A 19,348-nucleotide genomic window follows, 5' to 3' on the forward strand; every position below is an offset into this window, starting at 1 on the left:
TTTTTACTAATTAGTTGGACCGAGACTTATATATATTGGAAGGTGATTTTTACAAAAAGAATTCTAACAATACACAAAATTTTATTTAGACACAATTGTACGTACACTATGTTGTATGTTACTTGTACATTTTGTGTGTGCCTAAAATCTTATTATTCTACCTATCATATATCTTTATTTAATACAACAACCAATACTACAATTTGTTTTTAAAATCTGAATTATGATTTTTATCTATATCTATACTTCTTTATAAAGCATATTGAACTCTTCTATTTTAGGAAATTCAACATTTTTTTATACCCAAAATACCCCTATTTCTTAATCTTAATTCCCCTATACACCTAATATATACTTTTATACAATTTAATAAAAAAGAAAACAACCATCTCTTTAAAAATACATGGAGAAATGATTTAAAATAATCATACTTTTATCTTTTAAAATATCTCATTAACCTTTTACATTAATTCCCTTTTACATCAATTATCTACACCACTTGATGTCGCCTTCACCACCAACATTCGCCCCACCACTACACCGTTGTCGTCACGATCACCGCCGCATTGCGCGAGTACCGTACTAGTTTATATAAAACAAAAATGGAACTAAAGAAGTACGGAGTAATATCGTAATAGTAACAATCACTAATGTGCATTTCTCAGAATAAAATCAATAACTAATAGGGGAAAAAATTCAAGTTTATCAATCTTTTGTTAAAGGATAAGTTTAAAAGATATTTCCACATCTTTTTTCTTTACCAACAAGCATAAATAAAACAAAAAATGTTGTCAATTTTATCGACGTCATCATGAAGTTATCCAATTAAAATTCGACAACTCAGCCTATAGGACACACGTACGGACATTGATGTGTATATAAACTTTTTTTTCATTTGCCCCCTTCCCCAAGTTTTTCTTTTTCATTTAAACTTTATCATTTTCTGTCTTCACTCCCACTATATATATATATATCCATTATTCATACACACATGCATATATAAAAAATATAATTAAAAATTATATTTATATACACACGCCTATACACATAATTATCACTGTATCTATATATCTCTTCATCTCTGTTTCTCAATCTGTCTTTTTAAAAAATCTCTTTCTCTCTCTTATAAATCTCAGATATATAACAGAAACAAAATGTCGCCGGCGGCGGGCATTTCGAAGCTTTCCGATCTAACTCCGGCGGTAAATCCGACGATGACGTCAGACTCGTGCACGAAAGACGCAATGATCTCGTGGTTTCGCGGCGAGTTTGCGGCGGCGAATGCGATAATCGACGCCTTGTGCGGACATCTGGTTAAGCTAGAGAACGGACGGCGTTGTGAATATGAGTCGGTCTTCGGTGCTATTCACCGTCGGCGGGTCAATTGGATCCCGATTCTTCAGATGCAGAAGTTTTTCTCCATTGCTGACGTCACTGTTGAGCTTTCGAAAGTTGCTGATGAGAAAATGAAAATGAAATCTAAAGGATTGGAGAAGGTTGAAAATGAAAACGACGTCGTTTTGGTGAAAAAAGATGAGCTGAAAAATTGTGAGGTGGTCGTTGTTGAAGATGATAATGAGAATAATGATGATTCTAACAGAATTAATTCTCCAAAAAGTGAGATAACTGATACAACAGGTATATAACATATATGATTTTACATTTACATACATTTTATACTTATGATTAAATTTATTTTTTTTATCTTATTAAATAGCAGTATGATTTTTCGTATAATTAGATCTATTTATCTGTTTATTTTTCATGATAAATTGAAGTGTCAAATGGAATACATAAATGTATATGTTTTTAAGAGAAAGTATATCAAACATTTAATTTTCTAGATTTCTTTTCACATATAATATTGCAGGTTTTTATTTACTTCTACGATTTTATTTTATTATTATATATTTATGAAGTTAAATCTGGTGATAATATAATACATATCTAGTCAAAATGTTCATCATAAATTAGTTATGGGTAATTATTATATTTTTTTGTTTGTTTGTAAATTTTTTATTTTATTTATTTTTTAATCATTTCTCTTACTTCTATTATATAATTTTAACTTGTTTAAGTAAATTGTACATAATAAAAGTTCTGACAGAAAAAAGTTTAAGAAGTTCAAACACATAAAACACTTTGCATTATACGAGAGGGTACCCACGCGATGCAGCGGTACCTTTGAAAAGGTGATGGTTAAATGTGTCGGTACCTTCTTGCAGTTAAACAGAGAGAGCGAGGGACACGTGAAACCAATCTTTTTGAAGGTTGATGTTAATTGCCGTCGAGATAAAACTTATTTTTAATATTAGGGTTCAGGCGATAGCAAGAGAGAAGAGGATTAGAGATAGACATTGAGAAATAGATGGAAGGGTAGTACGGGAAAATCATTTAAAAGAGTGGAAGAGATATTGGTTTGTAGGAGGGTATAATAGATATTTCAAAGGTAGAATGGTTGAAAAAAAAATAGGTAGTTTGCTTTAATATGGAGTATAGATATAGATAAATTTAACTTGTTTACTTTCTTAAATTTTAAAGTAAGAATAAATAATAGAGTAATATACATCATCAGATTCAATGTTTTCAATATTAAACCCAATTTTTTTCAATAGGGATCTGGGTTAGGAAAAAATAATCAGTAATCAGTAAATAGTTTCTTTTCTTTAATTTTTCTTGTCTTCTCGTTACCGAGAATAAGTAGTTAAAAGCGATAATTCAGCTGTTGACATTTTCCCGAGGACTGACTTATAGTTGCTTGCAGTGAGGTGTTCGAGGTTTGATTTCACATTTTCACTAAAAAGTGATATATTGGTATACCTCAGCTCTGCCTCCTCTGGCCTGCTTAGGGACCAGGCCCTCACTTGTTATTGAGATGTGTGTGAATTCATTTACTAACCAAATTCTTATCGAAGTTATGTAGTTGTAGTAGTATTAAAAAAAAGTCAACTTTATGTAAAATGCTAGTTTCTTGAGTTTTTAAGCTTACCACTGCCTTCAAAAAAAGGCCAATTTTTTTTTTTTTAGCTTTTAAGCAACTCAAGATGTATAATCTCAAATTTGGAACTTTTCAAGTGTTGCTTATTAGTGTTGTCAAGTCTGATTATGTGTTAAGGTAGAGCCTGCATTATGTTCAAGGCTTCAGGCTTAGTCTGATGTTTTATCAAATCACGTTCAAAGGCTGTTTTTGCCTTATTTCCAACCCAATATGTATGAAATTAAAGTAATTTATACTAATTATTTTAATGGAGATCATAAGTATTATTATAAAATTATAATAGAATAAATCCAAAATTTGGTGGCACATGGTTGCGTCTGAGCTACAGAATGAGATCCGTAAAATAGGACGTCACCACTTGTGTCTTGTTTGTTGGGCGGAAGTTTTTTAGTGTTTACCCCCCCTTTTGAAGGTTACTTCTATGGTTCTTAGCCTGTTTCCTTAATTTCAACTCTTTTGTGATCTCCGCTCCTTTGAATTCAATTTTGACATTATACTCTACTTTTCTTTGATTAAATTTGAAGTTATATTAGTTTTAGCTGACTGAATAATATAATATATCATTATATAACAGTCTCCAATATGGATGTAGAGATATATCCAACACTTCATAAGTTTTCACATCTATGACCAACATTTATCATGGATGAAACAACCGATGTAAACTTATTATTAGAATGTGAAGATGGTTGTTGCATATAAGGGCATCATCTTCATATGTTTTGGACTTTATCCATGTCATTAGACGTAGAAATTCGTAGATCATATTTACTGACCAGTAGTCACATAATATTGCATAACTATTCATTCTAAAATGCTGAAACTATAGTGTGTCTCAAAAGTAGACCTTTTCTGTTGGTGAATGATATAATTTGAATGGAGGATTAATTTCAATACTAGGAAATACTTTCCGTAGGACTTCCATTTGCCTTGTATTCTTGTAGATGGTAGTATATCCTGTTATAATTGTTTATATTGTTAGTCACTTTTCTAGCTCCCTTTTTAGCAGGGAGGGTGCTAGTGCTCAGCATGGCGTATACATTTTACCGATAAGCTTCATTTGTTATGGTTAAAGGGAAGGTATTAAGTAAATGGTGTGAAATTTAATATTTATGACTACTGTGTAGTTCTTAAATCAAAAGAAAGGTTTTTTTAAAAACGTAGAAGTCACCATGTGTAATAACCTACTGAATTAACAAGAAACAAGGTGCATTCAGGAAAGACCTCTGCAGGCAGAACCTTGAAAAGTAGGGAACTGTGATCTATATGAATTTAAATGATACTTTGAAGGATAAGAAATTTGATTTCTTTTGCTTTATGAGCTGCAGGATCCGAGGAAGTGCAGCCGTTGGTAGAAAACGCTAAGATATGCTCAAACCAAGAAGATTGTGAGGCCTGGCGAGCTCAGATCAAGATGACAAAAGGGTTCATGGCCAAGGAGTCTGTAAAAGGGCACATGGCAAGTTCTTCTTTCTCAAATTGTAATTTTGACTCTCAAACAGAATCTGATGCATAAAATGATGACTGGCTTCCTTCTGTTTGATAGGTGAACGTCGTAAGAGGTTTGAAGTTGTATGAAAGCATACTCACCAATACTGAGTTAACTCGGTTAAATGACTATGTGAACAAACTCCGAGTTGCTGGCATGAACGGAGAACTCTCAGGTGGATTCCGTGCCTCGTGATGCTTTTATAGTTAAAAACTAGTTCATTCCTTTTGCGACTGAAGTTGACATCGTAAGGGTTTGAACAGGTTTGGCAATTGAGTTTCTTTTCAGTTAAATTTATATCTGCTTTAAAATACTAACTATAAGGAACTCATAAATCCTGGGTACATGTTTAATTGATGATTTCAACCCTTTTTCAGGATTGTATCGTTTTATTTCATTCTTGTTCATTTTTTATATTTTGAAGTACATATTCATTTAAAGTTTCCAACTATTACCAGGCTACGAATGCGCTTTATTGACTATCTGTTGTTATGATTATATGTCATTAGGTGAGACATTTATCATGTACAACCAGCAATCAAAGGCTATTAAGCGAGAGCTTATTCAGTTTGGAGCTCCCATATTTGGCCAGATAAAAGATGGAGCTACAACTAAATCCCAAGATAGTAAGTAGCTATCGACTTATAACTGCTGACATTTATATTCGCTAGAGGTGGCAAAATGGTTAGGTCGGGTGAGTTGATGGGTGATAGATGAAAACAAGTTCGGGTCTAAACGATTGCTATAAAATATTAAAATAAATCATTACGAGACTAATCTAAAAATACTTATAAACAATTTTTAAGGTTGTATACAACTACGCATTGCATAACATCTTAGGCAAACTTTTAACCATTTGACCTATCTGACTTCTATTCTTTGGCTAGAAAATGCCTCATCATTATTATAACACAAGTTATTAACATGTCTACAGGCCAGATCGAGCCAATTCCAGCTCCTCTTGAAGGTGTCATTGACCACCTGATCAAGTATAATCTGATTTCTGAGAACAGGCGACCAAACTGTTGCATCATAAACTTCTTTGACGAGGTACATTATCTTTCCACTAAATGTATACATGCCATTTGTGTACTGCACAAACTGAAGCCAGTTTACCGTTTATGTAGGGGGAGTTTTCACAGCCATTCTTGAAGCCACCTCATGTAGACCAACCCATCTCTACCATTGTTCTCTCTGAATCAACAATGGCTTTTGGGCGAACTCTAGTCTGTGATAAGGATGGAAACTATAAAGGACCACTCAAGCTGTCTCTCAATGAAGGGTAATTAACAGACTAGTTTTTCTAGTTTTAAATTGACCCTACCTAATCCTATATATAACAGGCTATAAACTTTAGACCAGAAGTGGCAAGTTGGGTGGGATCAGACCGGTTGGTAACTGGTGATAACATGCTGTTTTATTATAGGTTGACTCTGGTTGTGATCAAACAACTATAAATGAGAGAATTTTCTGTAACTCTGCAGGTCTCTCTTAGTGATGAGAGGAAACAGTGCTGATATGGCTAGAAACGTCATGTGTCAATCTCCAACTAAAAGGATCAGTATCTCATTCTTCAAAGTCCGAATAGACTCCAACGGAAAGAACTCATCAATAACAAATGCCATGACAGTATGGCAGCCTGCTGTTCCATCTCCATACCCGATACCTAATGGGACCCTTAATGGCTACGCACCAATTAATGGTGTTTCCAAATGGGGTTTCATAGGTGCGCCACAACTACTTATGTTAGCCCCAGTCCGTCCAATGGTCCTGAGCCCAAGAAGGTTACCTCGTGGCGGCACCGGTGTATTCTTACCATGGAGTGCTGGATCAAGAAAATCAGTTAAACATCTACCTCCTCGTGCACAAAGGGAACGCATTCTTACCCTTCCAGTCCCAAAAGATCGACTCAAAAAGGATTCCACCTCTGGTCTGGGCATCAACCACCTGTAGGCAATGGTCAAGCAAAATCTAGCCTAAACAGGTCTGAATCGTGTTTGTGAGACAAGTCTTATATACTCTAGTTTTTGCATCTTCTTGAAATCATATTTAGCAGGAAATTAGGCTAAGCATCGGTGATTTGACTTTCCTGACGATATCACCCGAGTATTTTAGTAGTTGTCAAGGGTGTAAGTTTAAAATTTTGTGAATTATTATTAATATTTAAATTTAAGTGTTTGACTGGTTTACAACTATGAAGACTGGTATCCTCATCAACAAGAACCGATAGATAATGCAAGTCTGCCAACATAAAGCGCATCTTTCTGAACCAACAGGATTGAAGAACACTATTATAAATAGGTAGTACTTTATTAGTATTTAGTAGTTACGCAGAAGCTTTTAAAATTTGTGGATTACTATTATTAGTCTTTAAAGTTCAAAGATTAAACAGTCTGACCGGTTAAATAGTTACAACTACAAAAACTGTTATCATTATCAACAAAAACCGATCACTCAATTTCAAAAAAATAACAAAATAACTGATTATGTTTCAATTATGCTGCCATAAAACAATGATAGTGTAAATACAATTATAACAAATCTATTAGTGATTACAAGCAATGGAATACAAACAGGAACTACTTACAGCTATTAGCTTTCACAGGCTCATCATCATCTTCTATATCCCAGCTTAAATCTTCATCTTCTTGAGGAGTACTCAACCGCTTAAACACGTCACCTTTCTTTGAGGTTTCACTATGTGAAATGCTATTTTCATCATTGTCCCCAATATCCCCAATTTCATCCCACTCAAGATCTTCTTCCTCCTGTGATGATGTCTTGGGGTTTTCCTCGATTTTTGTCACTGATTCAACCTTTTCATCAGACATATTTCCACCACTTGGTTTGAGGTCATCCTTGGTGTCCTTATCAACACTAGCAACATCCGTTTCCCTCTTTACATCCTCTTCAAGATCATCTTTATCAGTAATTTCAATACTATCATGATTTTCAATGGTTTTTGGCACTGACTCAACTTTCATATCAGATGCGTTTCCATCACTTGGTTTTGCCGCCTCTAAATTAATTTTGTCAACAATAGTAACATAACTGTTCTTCTCCATATCATCATCAGCAACAAGAGAACTATGTTTCTTTCCAGTTTCAGGCAAATCACTTTCTTCTTCATCGTCATCGACATCCCAACTCAATTCTTCCTCATCATCCACGTTAAGCGATCTTCTCACAAAATTAGCCCTCAAGTCCTCTTGTTGTTTAAGCTTATACACCCTATAAAAATACCGGCACCAAAATGTTCCACTATCAACCTCATCTGGAACAACTTTTCTATAAATTCCTTCAACATTTCCATTGTCTCCAATCAGTTTCTCAATTTCACTTTCCTTATCACTCAACACAAACCCTATCTTCCACTTATTATACTCATCCACATCCTCGGGATCGTCACGGTAAGTCTTAATATCACTTTGAATTACATTCAGTTGAGAATCAAAACGGCTGTACACTCTTGAATTCTGAACTGTTTCCAAAGTATCTGAATCATCAACATTAGAAGTTTCTCGAAAAACATCTGTTTCAGAAGAAAAAAATATTTAACATTATTAGAATATATATATCTTGCTCATTGTAAATGAATTGTACTAATTCATATACATACTCAGCACCTTATGAAAAGAAAAAGACTACAATTCTAACAAAATAAACAAAATGGAAATGATTCTAATGCAGAAGCGTGTTATTCATTTGAGTGTTGACTTGTGTCAATGCAGAAAATTTTATGATACAGACACGATTAAGATACATAATCCATTCTACCTTTTTCACGAAATGAAAAGTTTCATCGTACTAAACTCTTTTAGCAATTTAAACTTCTTTACAACAGCTTATACAAGTTTGATCACATAAGAACACTAAAAAAAATAAGAACAATGCTCGTATCTACATGTATAGGCGACAAATTCGCTAGATTGACATTCGTATATGTCATATACGTCAAGAGAAACAAATGTACAGAAAATGCATATAATTAAAAAAAATAAAAAATCATAGATACATAATTTTTCAGCACTTGACATATGACACTATGTTCTTTTCTACTTTTATGCATTCCTAAATAAGGTATTCATTTTCGACACATGTTCGATATGTTTCTGAATGTAAACCTACTAATTTTGTGGACAATACTATTTCCAAAGTAACAATATGCAAAAATAATATAAGCATATGTGCGAGTGTGTATATATATATATGTGTGTGTGTGTGTGTATATAATTGTATATTAGACCTTACCTGCCGTGGACTTCAAAACACCGTCAATCGCCGACGCTCCAACTTCAGGCAGCTCCTTAACAGCACGGCTGGCAACTTCACGAAACAAATCGGATTCTTTTCGCAATCCGGATCCGAATTCCTTGAGATCACGCCGGTAAGTTTCAAGTACTGATTCCGATCTAGTCGATATAGTTTTCACCAGATCTCCAAAGCTCCACAATCCACCGCCACCGCCGGAAACTTCACCGGAATGCAACTTCGTGTTTTCAACTTCTTCTTCTTCAGGTTTTTGATGATTTGGAGATTGATTATTATTATCTGTATCTATATTTTGTACCTCAGGATCATTATTGTCTAATAATATAGATTTGAAGAAATTCATTTGAAATATATAATTTAATTGATTGAAAAAAATCAAAAATTATTCTTATGTTATGAATATGAAAAAAATAATTAGGAAAGAATTGCGTGTAAATTAAGGGGAGGGATATAAATAATGAGTGAAAAAGATTGAAGAAGCAATATATATAGTGGGATTTATGGGGGAGGGAGATATATAATAGTGACAATCTAACTATCGAGTGTTACTGTTATTATGTCATCAATTGGGCTCTTTTTAATATTTGGAGCCCAACCCATGATTCAGATAAACAATCCTTTTCTTTTTTTTTTTTTTTTTTTTTTTTCCTTTTTAACTTAGCATTATATCTTCATATACCCAACTCTAATTATAGAGGAAACCCATTATAAAAAAACTCATGTCTCAATTCCTGAGAGCATTTTTGCTCATACCAGGATTTGAAACTCAAGACCTCTAAGTCTCATGTTCAACCATATACCAATCCATCTATTGATGATTGATTAGATAAACAAAATTCTACTTTTATGTTTGTTAAACATTGTCATGTAAAATATTAGGGTAAAGGTGATCGACATGAATGTATTGGCATGGAACATCGACAAAGATTGACATATGGTATCATTGCCCTTTGATTTCGACATCAATTGGCATGTGGTATAGAACTTCCAAATGAGCAACATCATAATAATGAAAGTAGACGTTGAGAGTATGTAAAGTTATTGGGGTTTTTTTTCATATATAAAGGTAGTTTTATGATCTGAAATTTGAGCCGGTAACATTTGACAATCACATCCTTGAACTAAGCATAAGCATTTTCTGACATAGTTTGACGTGGCTGTCAAGAAGACACAAAACATTTTCTCATTGGCTTGCCAAAATTTTGACATGGGGGTAATCACACTCTTCACCTTTAAGGTTTACTCTTATTTGGTGAGAGTAAGTCATTTTAGTTTAGTTGGTGCGAAATATTTTTTTATCAATGTGTGTATTAGTCTGTTTTTCTGTACATTATCATATTTTTGTTACTTATAGTAGGGATTTCTTTTCGGCTTTATATAAATTTTAATTTTAAATAGGCATATTTATATCCCATTCTAACCAATTTTTTATACGTAATCTTAAACCAAGTGATTTATCATTGCCCTCAACATAAATCAAGTTAGAACTTTACAATACAACTTTATAGAAATGAAAAAAAAAACAAAAACTAGACAACATGATTTGGTCAAATCAAATTAAGTGTAGGTCATGTAAAAATGCTTAATTATTAGCAAAATTAACTTAAAGACTCTAAGGGTGCGTTTAAATGTAAATATTTTTTAATTTTAATTTTAATTTTTTTAGAAAATGAAAAGAGTTTTCATCTCTAGAAATCAAATAAAAGTTTTAGAAACGCGTTCAAAGTTAAAAAATGAAAAACAGTTTGAGGTTTTCAAAATTTAAAAAATGAAAAGGGAAAAACAATAATAAAAAAATTGTTTTTCAATTTTCCATAGGAAAGTGGAAAACAATGTTTTTTATTTTCATGTAAAACTTTTTTGAAAAAGTATGATTTGAATGCGTTTCATGTTTTTCATGTTTTCTTCAAAAACAAAAATGGAAAACAAGGGATATTTTCACCAACTAAACGCACCATAAATATCATAAACTTGTTGAATATATTGAGCATATCAAGCTCTCAAAAGTCAAAACAATATATGTATTGGAGTTTGGTTAGCAATTGATATATGCCAAGATTATGTTTGTTCATTTGCTTAAATCACTTACAATCTTCATGTTTTAAGATTCTCTTGAAGAGTATTAGACAAATCATCCTTTGCGCAAAACTGAAAACTTAAATGAGTGAGGAAATGATGGTATCTTTAATAAATATTGTAATATAACGAAGTTAAACTAATAAAAGTGGATCGTCGATCAACAGGTAATCAATAGTAGTACAAACGAGGACATCTTTGATAGTTTGCTTCAATTATTTGATTTTTTTCACCTTTGATTTTTTAGTTTTGAATTTTTAGTATTTGATTATTATTGCTAATTTTTGGAGTGTTTTGAGAACATTTTGGTGTTGTAACTATAGTTAACCCAACCTACCTATTTATACATGTTTTAGAATGCAAATAGTGATTACTTAAATTATTAATACCCGCACGATGTTCGGCTAATTAAAATATCGTAAAACCGGTCAACAAAAACATTAAACAACATGTGTCGAATCTGGATTCGACTACATACGTTATAAAGAAAGATTATAACATATTTTCAATAAAATACATAGCAACAATGAAATTCAAAAAATATCCCAATATGTCTTATTGTATGTATGTCAAAATGGTAATCGATTTTTACAAATGATTATAAATCAACAAAAAAACCAACCAATTACATACATAAAAATCTAAAAACAACCCAATACTTATTTTAATAAAATAAAAAGTTAGATAAATAAAACTTTTAATTCTAATATACACTATATTATACGTAGGTCCATGTTTCAATAATCAAAGTAGCTATCGATGATGTATTTAATTACACGTGATCTTCAATTTTGGTTAGGAAAAAAAACAAATTTTTAGCTAAAATAAATAGATTTTAATACCTATATAGCATTAGAAATTAGGTAAGTCATTACTTTTTAATATTTAAATTAATTTTATTTTAAGAATAGAAAAATATTATTAAAAAATATGTGGAGATGCTACATAAGATTTATCCTATGTGGCAATGTTATAAGATAATTTTTAGTTGAGGATGTCTTAGAATCGTTCGGATTCCTACTGTTTTAATAATTATATAGATTAATAATTTCACTTAAACAATAGAATAATAATAAAAAACCGGCTAGAAACTTTAAAAAAATAAAAAAAATAAAAAATGGATTGTCTTAATAAAGAGAAACTTGTTAGAAACATAAAATCCGGCTCAAAAACTTTTTTTTTTTAACAACAAATTGTAAATTAATACTACCCTAATTAAATGCCAAAAAATACCATTGTCAAAGTTTGAACTTTGGTTATCTTTATTTTGTCACATAAATGAAAGGATCGAAGAGATTATGACATCTCCCCAAACCAGTTTTTGAAACCAATTTACAATTCCCAGTTCTATCTTGATTTTTGAAACCAGTTCTAAGTACTCAATTCAAATCAGCTAGCTTATGAATAGTGTAACATTTCTCTTATTTTTGTTTTCTCCTTCCAGGACTTACTAGAGATTCATAAAGGGTGTGTCGGAGACAGTATGAAAAAGAAAGTGGTTCATACTATTATTATGATTGCCATTTGGTATATATGGTCAACAAGAAATAAACATGTATTTAACCACATCAAACCATCTCTGGAATTTGTTATGGCTGAGATCAATGTGTATTACCAATTATGGTTATCATCAAGATTTAAAGGAGCTACCACTGATGTTATCTATAACTTTGGTTTAGGCTGCATTTTTATTGTTATGTAATTTGCTTGTCTTATATGAAAAGTTAATATTGGTGTTTGTATTGGAGTCCTCTAGCATCTTGCTAGTCATTTTTTATAATAGTATTTCTACATCTTTTTAAAAAGTGGTTTTCCTCGGTTTCAATTCCGGGTACCCGGACTTGCCCGACCCGTTTTTTACACATCATTAATCACAGTAACTCATGTTGCTTTAAACAAAAGCACACAAATAGAGGGTTTTAGGGTTTATACATGTATAAAAAAATTTCCCCCTAGAAACACAAACAAAAAGCAGAAACAATGAGAGGAGGAGGGATGGAAGTACAGCTAAATCAAACACAAAAAATAAGATTACAAAGAGCCATCGAACAACTCGAATCTTTCTCTAATAATTCCAATAATAATAATAATGCTTCTGTTACTGTTGCCGATACCATTCCTGTTAATCATGAAGACGGTGTTCTCAAGTATTCACTCCATTCCCCTTTCACTTATTCATCGTTACTATTATTATTACTAACAACTCACATATACACATATCTATATCTATATACTAATATATGTAAATGTTTTTTGTTGTTTCTTTCCAAATTTTTGAGTAGAGCCGGCAATAACTGGGTAGGTTTTGGGTAACTTTTTATAAAGTTTGAAACTTTGGATGGCTGCAAAGCTTGCAACTATGTAAATGGGTCTAAATGGGTAGATTTGTAAAATAAATTTTGAGAAATCAGGTTCGATTGGGAGATTTAAAAAGCGTGTTCCCCTTTTGTGGTCTCCATTTACAGTGGAGTTTGGATATTGCATTTTGACCCATTTTGAATACTATTGCAAGTTTGCAACTTGTTTTAAGATGTCCCGTTTTGACCGCTACCCAATTCGACCCAGTATAAAAACTGGCCATTTTGACCCGAACCCGTATTGACCCGTTTCCCATTCCGTTAATTTTGCTACCTATATATATGAGTAATGATGTGGTAAGTTTGACACACGTGAAAGCAGCCTTTTTACTTTCGGGCTGAAGTATGACTGTCTACATTGCACCTTTCCTATACCCCGCCCCACAGTGGTTGGTTATGGTGGTTGTTGTATAACAATTTATGTAAATTTGACGCCTTTATATATAAGTTTGAGTTTTATACATCAAAGTTGTAAAATTTGAAAGTCAGGTGACGTGTATACATATACAAGTTTTATCCTTAAAGCAACGAAATTCATGTTGATAGACTATTTTAACCTTACATGAAAAGGCTACATGTTTTGTACTGTACTAAGTTTGTTGCATATGGGTAAAAGTTGTGGTACACATAATGTCTTCCATTTTGAAAGCCGTTTTCTTATTACAAAATGACCCAAGCGGGACATGAAACTCTATTGTAATAACCCAGATTACAGAAGAAAACTACAAGGGCTAAATTGGGACAAACGAAAGTGTACGCTGCTATGTTATGCGGAAAACTCAAGACTGTTGGTAAAAGAACCAATTTGTGATGAAAAACTACGTGCACTTCTGTTCATTAAATATAAGTATTGTTTTACTTCTTTTCGTTCTCTTTCATATCTAATGTCATAAGTTATTAGGGGTCATGGGACTACCGAGCTTGAGGGCGAGGTTGTGGCAACTGTTTGTGGAGTAATTGAGCGTGTAAATAAGCTGGTTTATGTACGCACTTTGAGAGCCAGGTACTTGAATAAGTTCACTCTAAACTGATTTTGACAGTGTTAAAGCTAAATGATGGATTTAATATCGTTTTAGGTATAAGCCTGAAGTTGGTGATATCATAGTAGGTCGTGTTATCGAGGTATGTCACAGCTGTATATCCTACATTTGTTCCTTTTTATTATATATCTTTTATTCGTTTATGTATGTGAAGGTTGCTGCAAAGCGGTGGAGACTGGAGATTAATTTTAGCCAAGATGCAGTGTTGATGCTTTCTTCAATGAATTTGCCTGATGGCATCCAGGTACATCTTCCTCTAGGTTTTGATGACCAACATTTGTGTTATTGTCAATAGCCTAAACTCCGTAAGGGTAGGCAAAATTTGGTCTGAACTAATAAAACCAGAAAATACGAATTGGGACTGAACCAAATCAGCTTTGTTCAGTGCAGTTCATTTCTAGATTTTCATCAAAGGATTTTTTTTCTTTACTGTTGGTTTGGTCCTGTTCAACATCTACAACTTATGAACTAACTTATTAAGAACACCCCTCATCTTCAACAGATGCTTAGCTTAAGTGAAGTCTTTGACTAATAATCTAATAGACTAATATTTAAGATACCTCTCAGCTCACAAAATTGCGATATGTCTTAAATCCTCTGTTAATCTGACCCCTCCTCTTTAACAGATGCTTAGTTTAAGCGAAGTATTTGACTAGTAATCTAATACATAAGATACCTCTCAGCACACAAAATTGCGATATGTCTTAAATTCTCTGTTAACCTGACAAATATAATAATATATTATGGTGAGTGAGACACAAAATCTTTGACTAATAATCTAATACCTAAGATACCTCTCAGCTCACAAAATTGCGATATGTCTTAAATACCGGTTTTTTGTCTTGGATACTCCATGCGATACGAAACTAGTTATGTATATGTAGTGGAAGTATAATTTTACGTGGAACTCTTCAGTTTTAACTATTATATGCAATCTACAGACCTTGAATCACGAGTCAGTCATGTATCATTTGCTCTTTGTGGCTTTCATTTAATTGCTACAATTGAGTAAGGATATGTTTTGATGATTAACACTTCAAGAGGAGTACTATCAAATTTTTTGTGTTATCCCCAAGCCTGTTTGATTTTGTGTGCTTTGTCTTTCTCATATTTGTTCCCTCAACTTTATAGAGACGGCGAACTGCAGTTGACGAGCTCAATATGCGTAGCATTTTTGAAGAGAATGATGTCATCTGTGTAAGTTTATAACCTCACCTGTTTTCTGAAACTAGTGTCTAGTTTCTTCTTTCACTCAGTATTGCTTTATGATATGCAAATAAAAGTTGATATCGGTCAGATTACCGAATGGTTTTGATCGGAGAAGTCCTTAATTTTTACTAGGATTGCTTTTTAGCCTTGCATTTTCAGTTTCCTTCTCACTTGCATGTGCTTATTCAGTTATTTGTGGGCGGGTCATAAATTGAGTTGATAAGGGGACTACTATGTCAAATAATTTTGTATGTATTTTAAAGGTGGCAGAATGGGCGGGCTAGGCTGGTAGGTCAAAATGGGTTTGCGTTGTTGAAACTTGTAGTTTTATTGTAGTACGGGATTAAATGAGCCAGGTTGCGTTGACCTATATAATCTTTATATTCAATTTTACAAGAGTTAAATTTTGTTAAATTCATTTTATCCACTTTCAACCCGTGACCCGTCTTTCATTTGTGTGTTTTTATTTGACCCATTTGATCTGTTTGAGATGAAGTGTAGCCTAAAGTGACCAATTTCAAAATATCATATGGTTCAACACTGCTACTTCTGATATCTTGCTATAATCATGTGCTCGATTTTCTTCTAGGCTGAAGTTCGTGATTTCATGCGTGATGGGAGTCTACAATTGCAAGCAAGAAGTCAGAAATATGGGAAGGTTTGACTTGTGTGCCTATATTGGTCTTTCTTTGTCATTTCTGTATACAAGCTTGCGTATTGTTTTGAAGAGATTGTGGTGCCCGGGGGTTATAAAAAGTTAAAAACCTTCAAATGAGTAAAAATAGATTGGGTATCAAGTCTTAAGTATATTGATGTTAATCTAGAAAGCTTAATATATAAAATTCCAAGTATCATTCATTATAAGCAGATGTTAGCCTTCTTTTGTAGTGGGTTAGTAAGTTAGTCACTATTCTGTTTATACCATAGCAGTTGTCATTCAGTAAGTCATCTAGAGCCTATTATATGCTTCAGAGTGATAGAAGTTGTAACTTGGTTGGTTCGGTAGTGGACAAAACAGGTCGCTTCTGGTTGACCGGAAACACTTTTGTCCAAACAATGTCTTTTTAAATATTGGCGATTTTCTTCTCACCGATATTCTCGCCACATAAAAACTGTCTGAATTGACTAATTTATAAGCAAATAGGTTGAAGTGCCACCTGACTTTGTTATATAACTTTCTTTTAATCATCTGACTATATTGTAGTTGTTGGACGATCATTTGAGATGCAATTATTTAGCAGTTTAATGATTTTCCAAACTGATCTGTGATACTAAATTTCTTTGTACAGTTAGAAAGGGGTCAAATGTTAACGATATCTCCATATCTAGTAAAGAGGCGCAAACAACATTTCCACCAATTAGAACAGTATGGAATAGACTTGATACTCGGATGTAACGGGTTCATATGGGTTGGTGAACATGTTGAAACCAAAGATAACATGGTAGAAGATGAACCCAGTAAACCCGACATACAAACTGAGAAATCTCGTACTTCAATGACCCTTGAAGAACAAGAACATACTTACACTCCATTGGAGACGAGGCAAAACATATGCAGGATTGCAAATGCTATCAGGGTATTGTCTACGTTGGGATTTAGTATTACCATTGATGTGATTCTTGAAACTGTTGATTTAAGCACCTCCAAGTGTCCTGATATACATGACATGCTTGGTGCTGAGTTTTTTGTTTTGGTTGCTGAAAAAGAAGCTGAGCGAAGAAGCTTGACCACTCGAAAGAAACGTTAAATTGGGGTTCTGGCAACAGAATTAACAAGCTGTATCTGGAAAGCAAAGTAGAAATAGTTTGTAGTCATGAATAGAAAGTAATTTGTATTACAATTGATGTGATTGGTTAAGTTACGGATCAACTTAAATTCAGCTGGTTCATGTTTTGCTTAAATGTTTATCTATTTTTTTGTGTTTTTTCTCTCTCAAAATTGACAACTATTTTTATTATTATATATTGAATGTTTTAAGGTGTGAACAACACACTTAACATTGTCAGTTATAGCTCTTGTTAGAGACTAATAAGTGGATAGTTCATAGTTCTCACTTGGATATCTTTGAAATGTTCAACATTAATGGTCTTATTTATGGTTCAATGCAGTAAAAAAATGAGAATCACTTGGACCTCTTTGATAGTGCTATATCTCTATCTAATGTAGTCCCGTTAGTGGATTCGTGGGTGTGGTCGTGGAGAAGAATGATCTGAAGAGGGGCCGAGAAACAACTACGAAACATTTGATGAGTTCTTTGGACATAATCAATCTATCATTTATAAATCCTCATCGTCGTCTTTAAAAATCAATGATCATCTTTAAATCCTCATTTTTAATTTTTAAGTTTAGGCCCATGCCTAAATTTTTAAAAAATTCACACTTTCATAAAATGTGAACAAAAAAGTGTGAATAATTGATAAATTTGTTGTAGTTAACTCTAATAGGAGAATAGACCTGTCTCAAAAGTGATGACAAGAAATCCTGTTTTTGTACTTGCTGATACTCTTGCCGTGGAAGCCCTGCAAAAGATGGTGCAAGGTTAGTATTTCTATCAGTAATTGTTTATACATGTTTGATTCTTGAATTTTGGAGTTGTTGTAGAACTTTGAAAACCTTTTATAAGCATAAAGTTACATGGTGCTGATCCTACATCTGTTTTCTGTATCTGCTACTGATATTTGCAGCACACCTTGTTAATCTAGAAACCGACATTTCGCAAACTGCAGGGAAATTTAGACACTTGGCCTGTTGTAGAGCATGGCCAGGTTATTGCTTTGCTCGACATAGAAAAGTGTTTATATGATGCCATTGCACGTATGGAACATGCAGCTGAAAAAGGGAACACTTGATACTCCAATTCTCAACACTTGATACTCCACTGCTCCATCAAAAACCATTCCAGCCTTCTTTTGTTCCTTATGTTCCTCACAAGTCTTTATCATCGACTTCTACTCATACTCACAAGTCAATGTTACATGAGGTTTGCATTATCATTCCCTATTTTAACAATTTTATCTTACGTTTTCAAATATTCTTTAGTATATGTAGCTGTAGATTTATATAGATCATGGAATTTATAAAATTTTAATTTGCAGGTTATGAATGATATCGTTAGAGTGAACTTCCAGTATCAATATACAAGAATGATCAAGCAGTATGTGCTATCGCAATTTGTGTGAGAACATTACAAGTCAAAGAATCTAGTTTGTGTAGTTTACAGCCTTTTTTGATTTAGTTTGTATAGTTTACAGGCTTTATTGAACAAAAATGACTGGAAAATTGATTGTACTTGTAAAAAAAAAGGGATGAAAATCTCATTGAATAGATTGTACGTGGAATTCATAAATGAGAATCTCTTGTTTTCCAGATTCTGAATTTTCAGTTTGCAAATAATATTATATTATATTCTTGTTTGAATATGAAATTCCATTGTATTACATGAAGCATTTTGATGTATAATTGAGCCAAATATCTTCACACTTCTAAGATAAAAGTGTGAAGTTTGTCATATTACTTCACACTCAAAAGTGTAAAAAATTATGATAATATCTTCACACTTGAAAGTGTGAAATATTTGTAAGTGTGAAGTATTATGATAAAATATTCACATTTCTACTTGTGAAGATTTGTAACAATATATTCACACTTTCAAATGTGTAGAAATTTAACAATATGTTCACACTTCTAAGTGTGAGAACTTGATATCATTTTGAATATCTATACTAAAAAGAAGTGAATAAAGAAACATTTTGTTGTAGTGTTAGTTATAGAAGTCTAGAAGTATAATGTGTAGATAACCACCTAAAAAAGTTACTATGCTGTTTCACGATGTTATAAGACCTCATATTGAGTGTAAGATATTATTCCTCATGTGATTCAACGAGTCAAAGTCTAAACCATCTTATG

General features: G+C 32.8%; 3 protein-coding genes across 4 annotated transcripts; 2 read left to right on the forward strand and 1 right to left on the reverse strand.

The window, feature by feature from the left end:
• Positions 1-1,029: 1,029 nt before the first annotated feature.
• On the forward strand, positions 1,030-6,676 carry LOC122608242 (RNA demethylase ALKBH10B-like). Its single transcript, XM_043781329.1, has 7 exons — positions 1,030-1,638; positions 4,327-4,457; positions 4,545-4,662; positions 4,997-5,113; positions 5,422-5,537; positions 5,615-5,769; positions 5,972-6,676. The coding sequence occupies exons 1-7, from the start codon at positions 1,155-1,157 to the stop codon at positions 6,438-6,440; spliced, it is 1,590 nt and encodes a 529-aa protein (XP_043637264.1). The 5' UTR covers positions 1,030-1,154; the 3' UTR covers positions 6,441-6,676.
• A 244-nt stretch (positions 6,677-6,920) lies between these two features.
• LOC122607308 (BSD domain-containing protein 1) lies at positions 6,921-9,203 on the reverse strand. Its single transcript, XM_043780258.1, has 2 exons — positions 8,739-9,203; positions 6,921-8,019 (listed from the first exon to the last, which is right to left on the reverse strand). Exons 1-2 carry the CDS (start codon positions 9,100-9,102, stop codon positions 7,067-7,069), a joined length of 1,317 nt encoding a protein of 438 aa, XP_043636193.1. The 5' UTR covers positions 9,103-9,203; the 3' UTR covers positions 6,921-7,066.
• A 3,542-nt stretch (positions 9,204-12,745) lies between these two features.
• Positions 12,746-17,447, forward strand: LOC122607683 (exosome complex component RRP4 homolog). Of its 2 annotated transcripts, none has more exons than XM_043780703.1 (7): positions 12,746-12,982; positions 14,094-14,195; positions 14,269-14,314; positions 14,387-14,476; positions 15,364-15,429; positions 16,031-16,099; positions 16,731-17,447. In XM_043780703.1, exons 1-7 carry the CDS (start codon positions 12,816-12,818, stop codon positions 17,187-17,189), a joined length of 999 nt encoding a protein of 332 aa, XP_043636638.1. In that variant the 5' UTR covers positions 12,746-12,815; the 3' UTR covers positions 17,190-17,447. The 2 variants fall into 2 exon arrangements, with proteins under 2 accessions (XP_043636638.1, XP_043636639.1); XM_043780704.1 differs by lacking the exon at positions 12,746-12,982 and adding an exon at positions 13,888-13,983.
• The last annotated feature ends 1,901 nt before the right edge of the window (positions 17,448-19,348 follow it).

This window comes from Erigeron canadensis, chromosome 7 (genome assembly GCF_010389155.1).
Source record: "Erigeron canadensis isolate Cc75 chromosome 7, C_canadensis_v1, whole genome shotgun sequence".
Taxonomy (NCBI): domain Eukaryota; kingdom Viridiplantae; phylum Streptophyta; class Magnoliopsida; order Asterales; family Asteraceae; genus Erigeron; species Erigeron canadensis.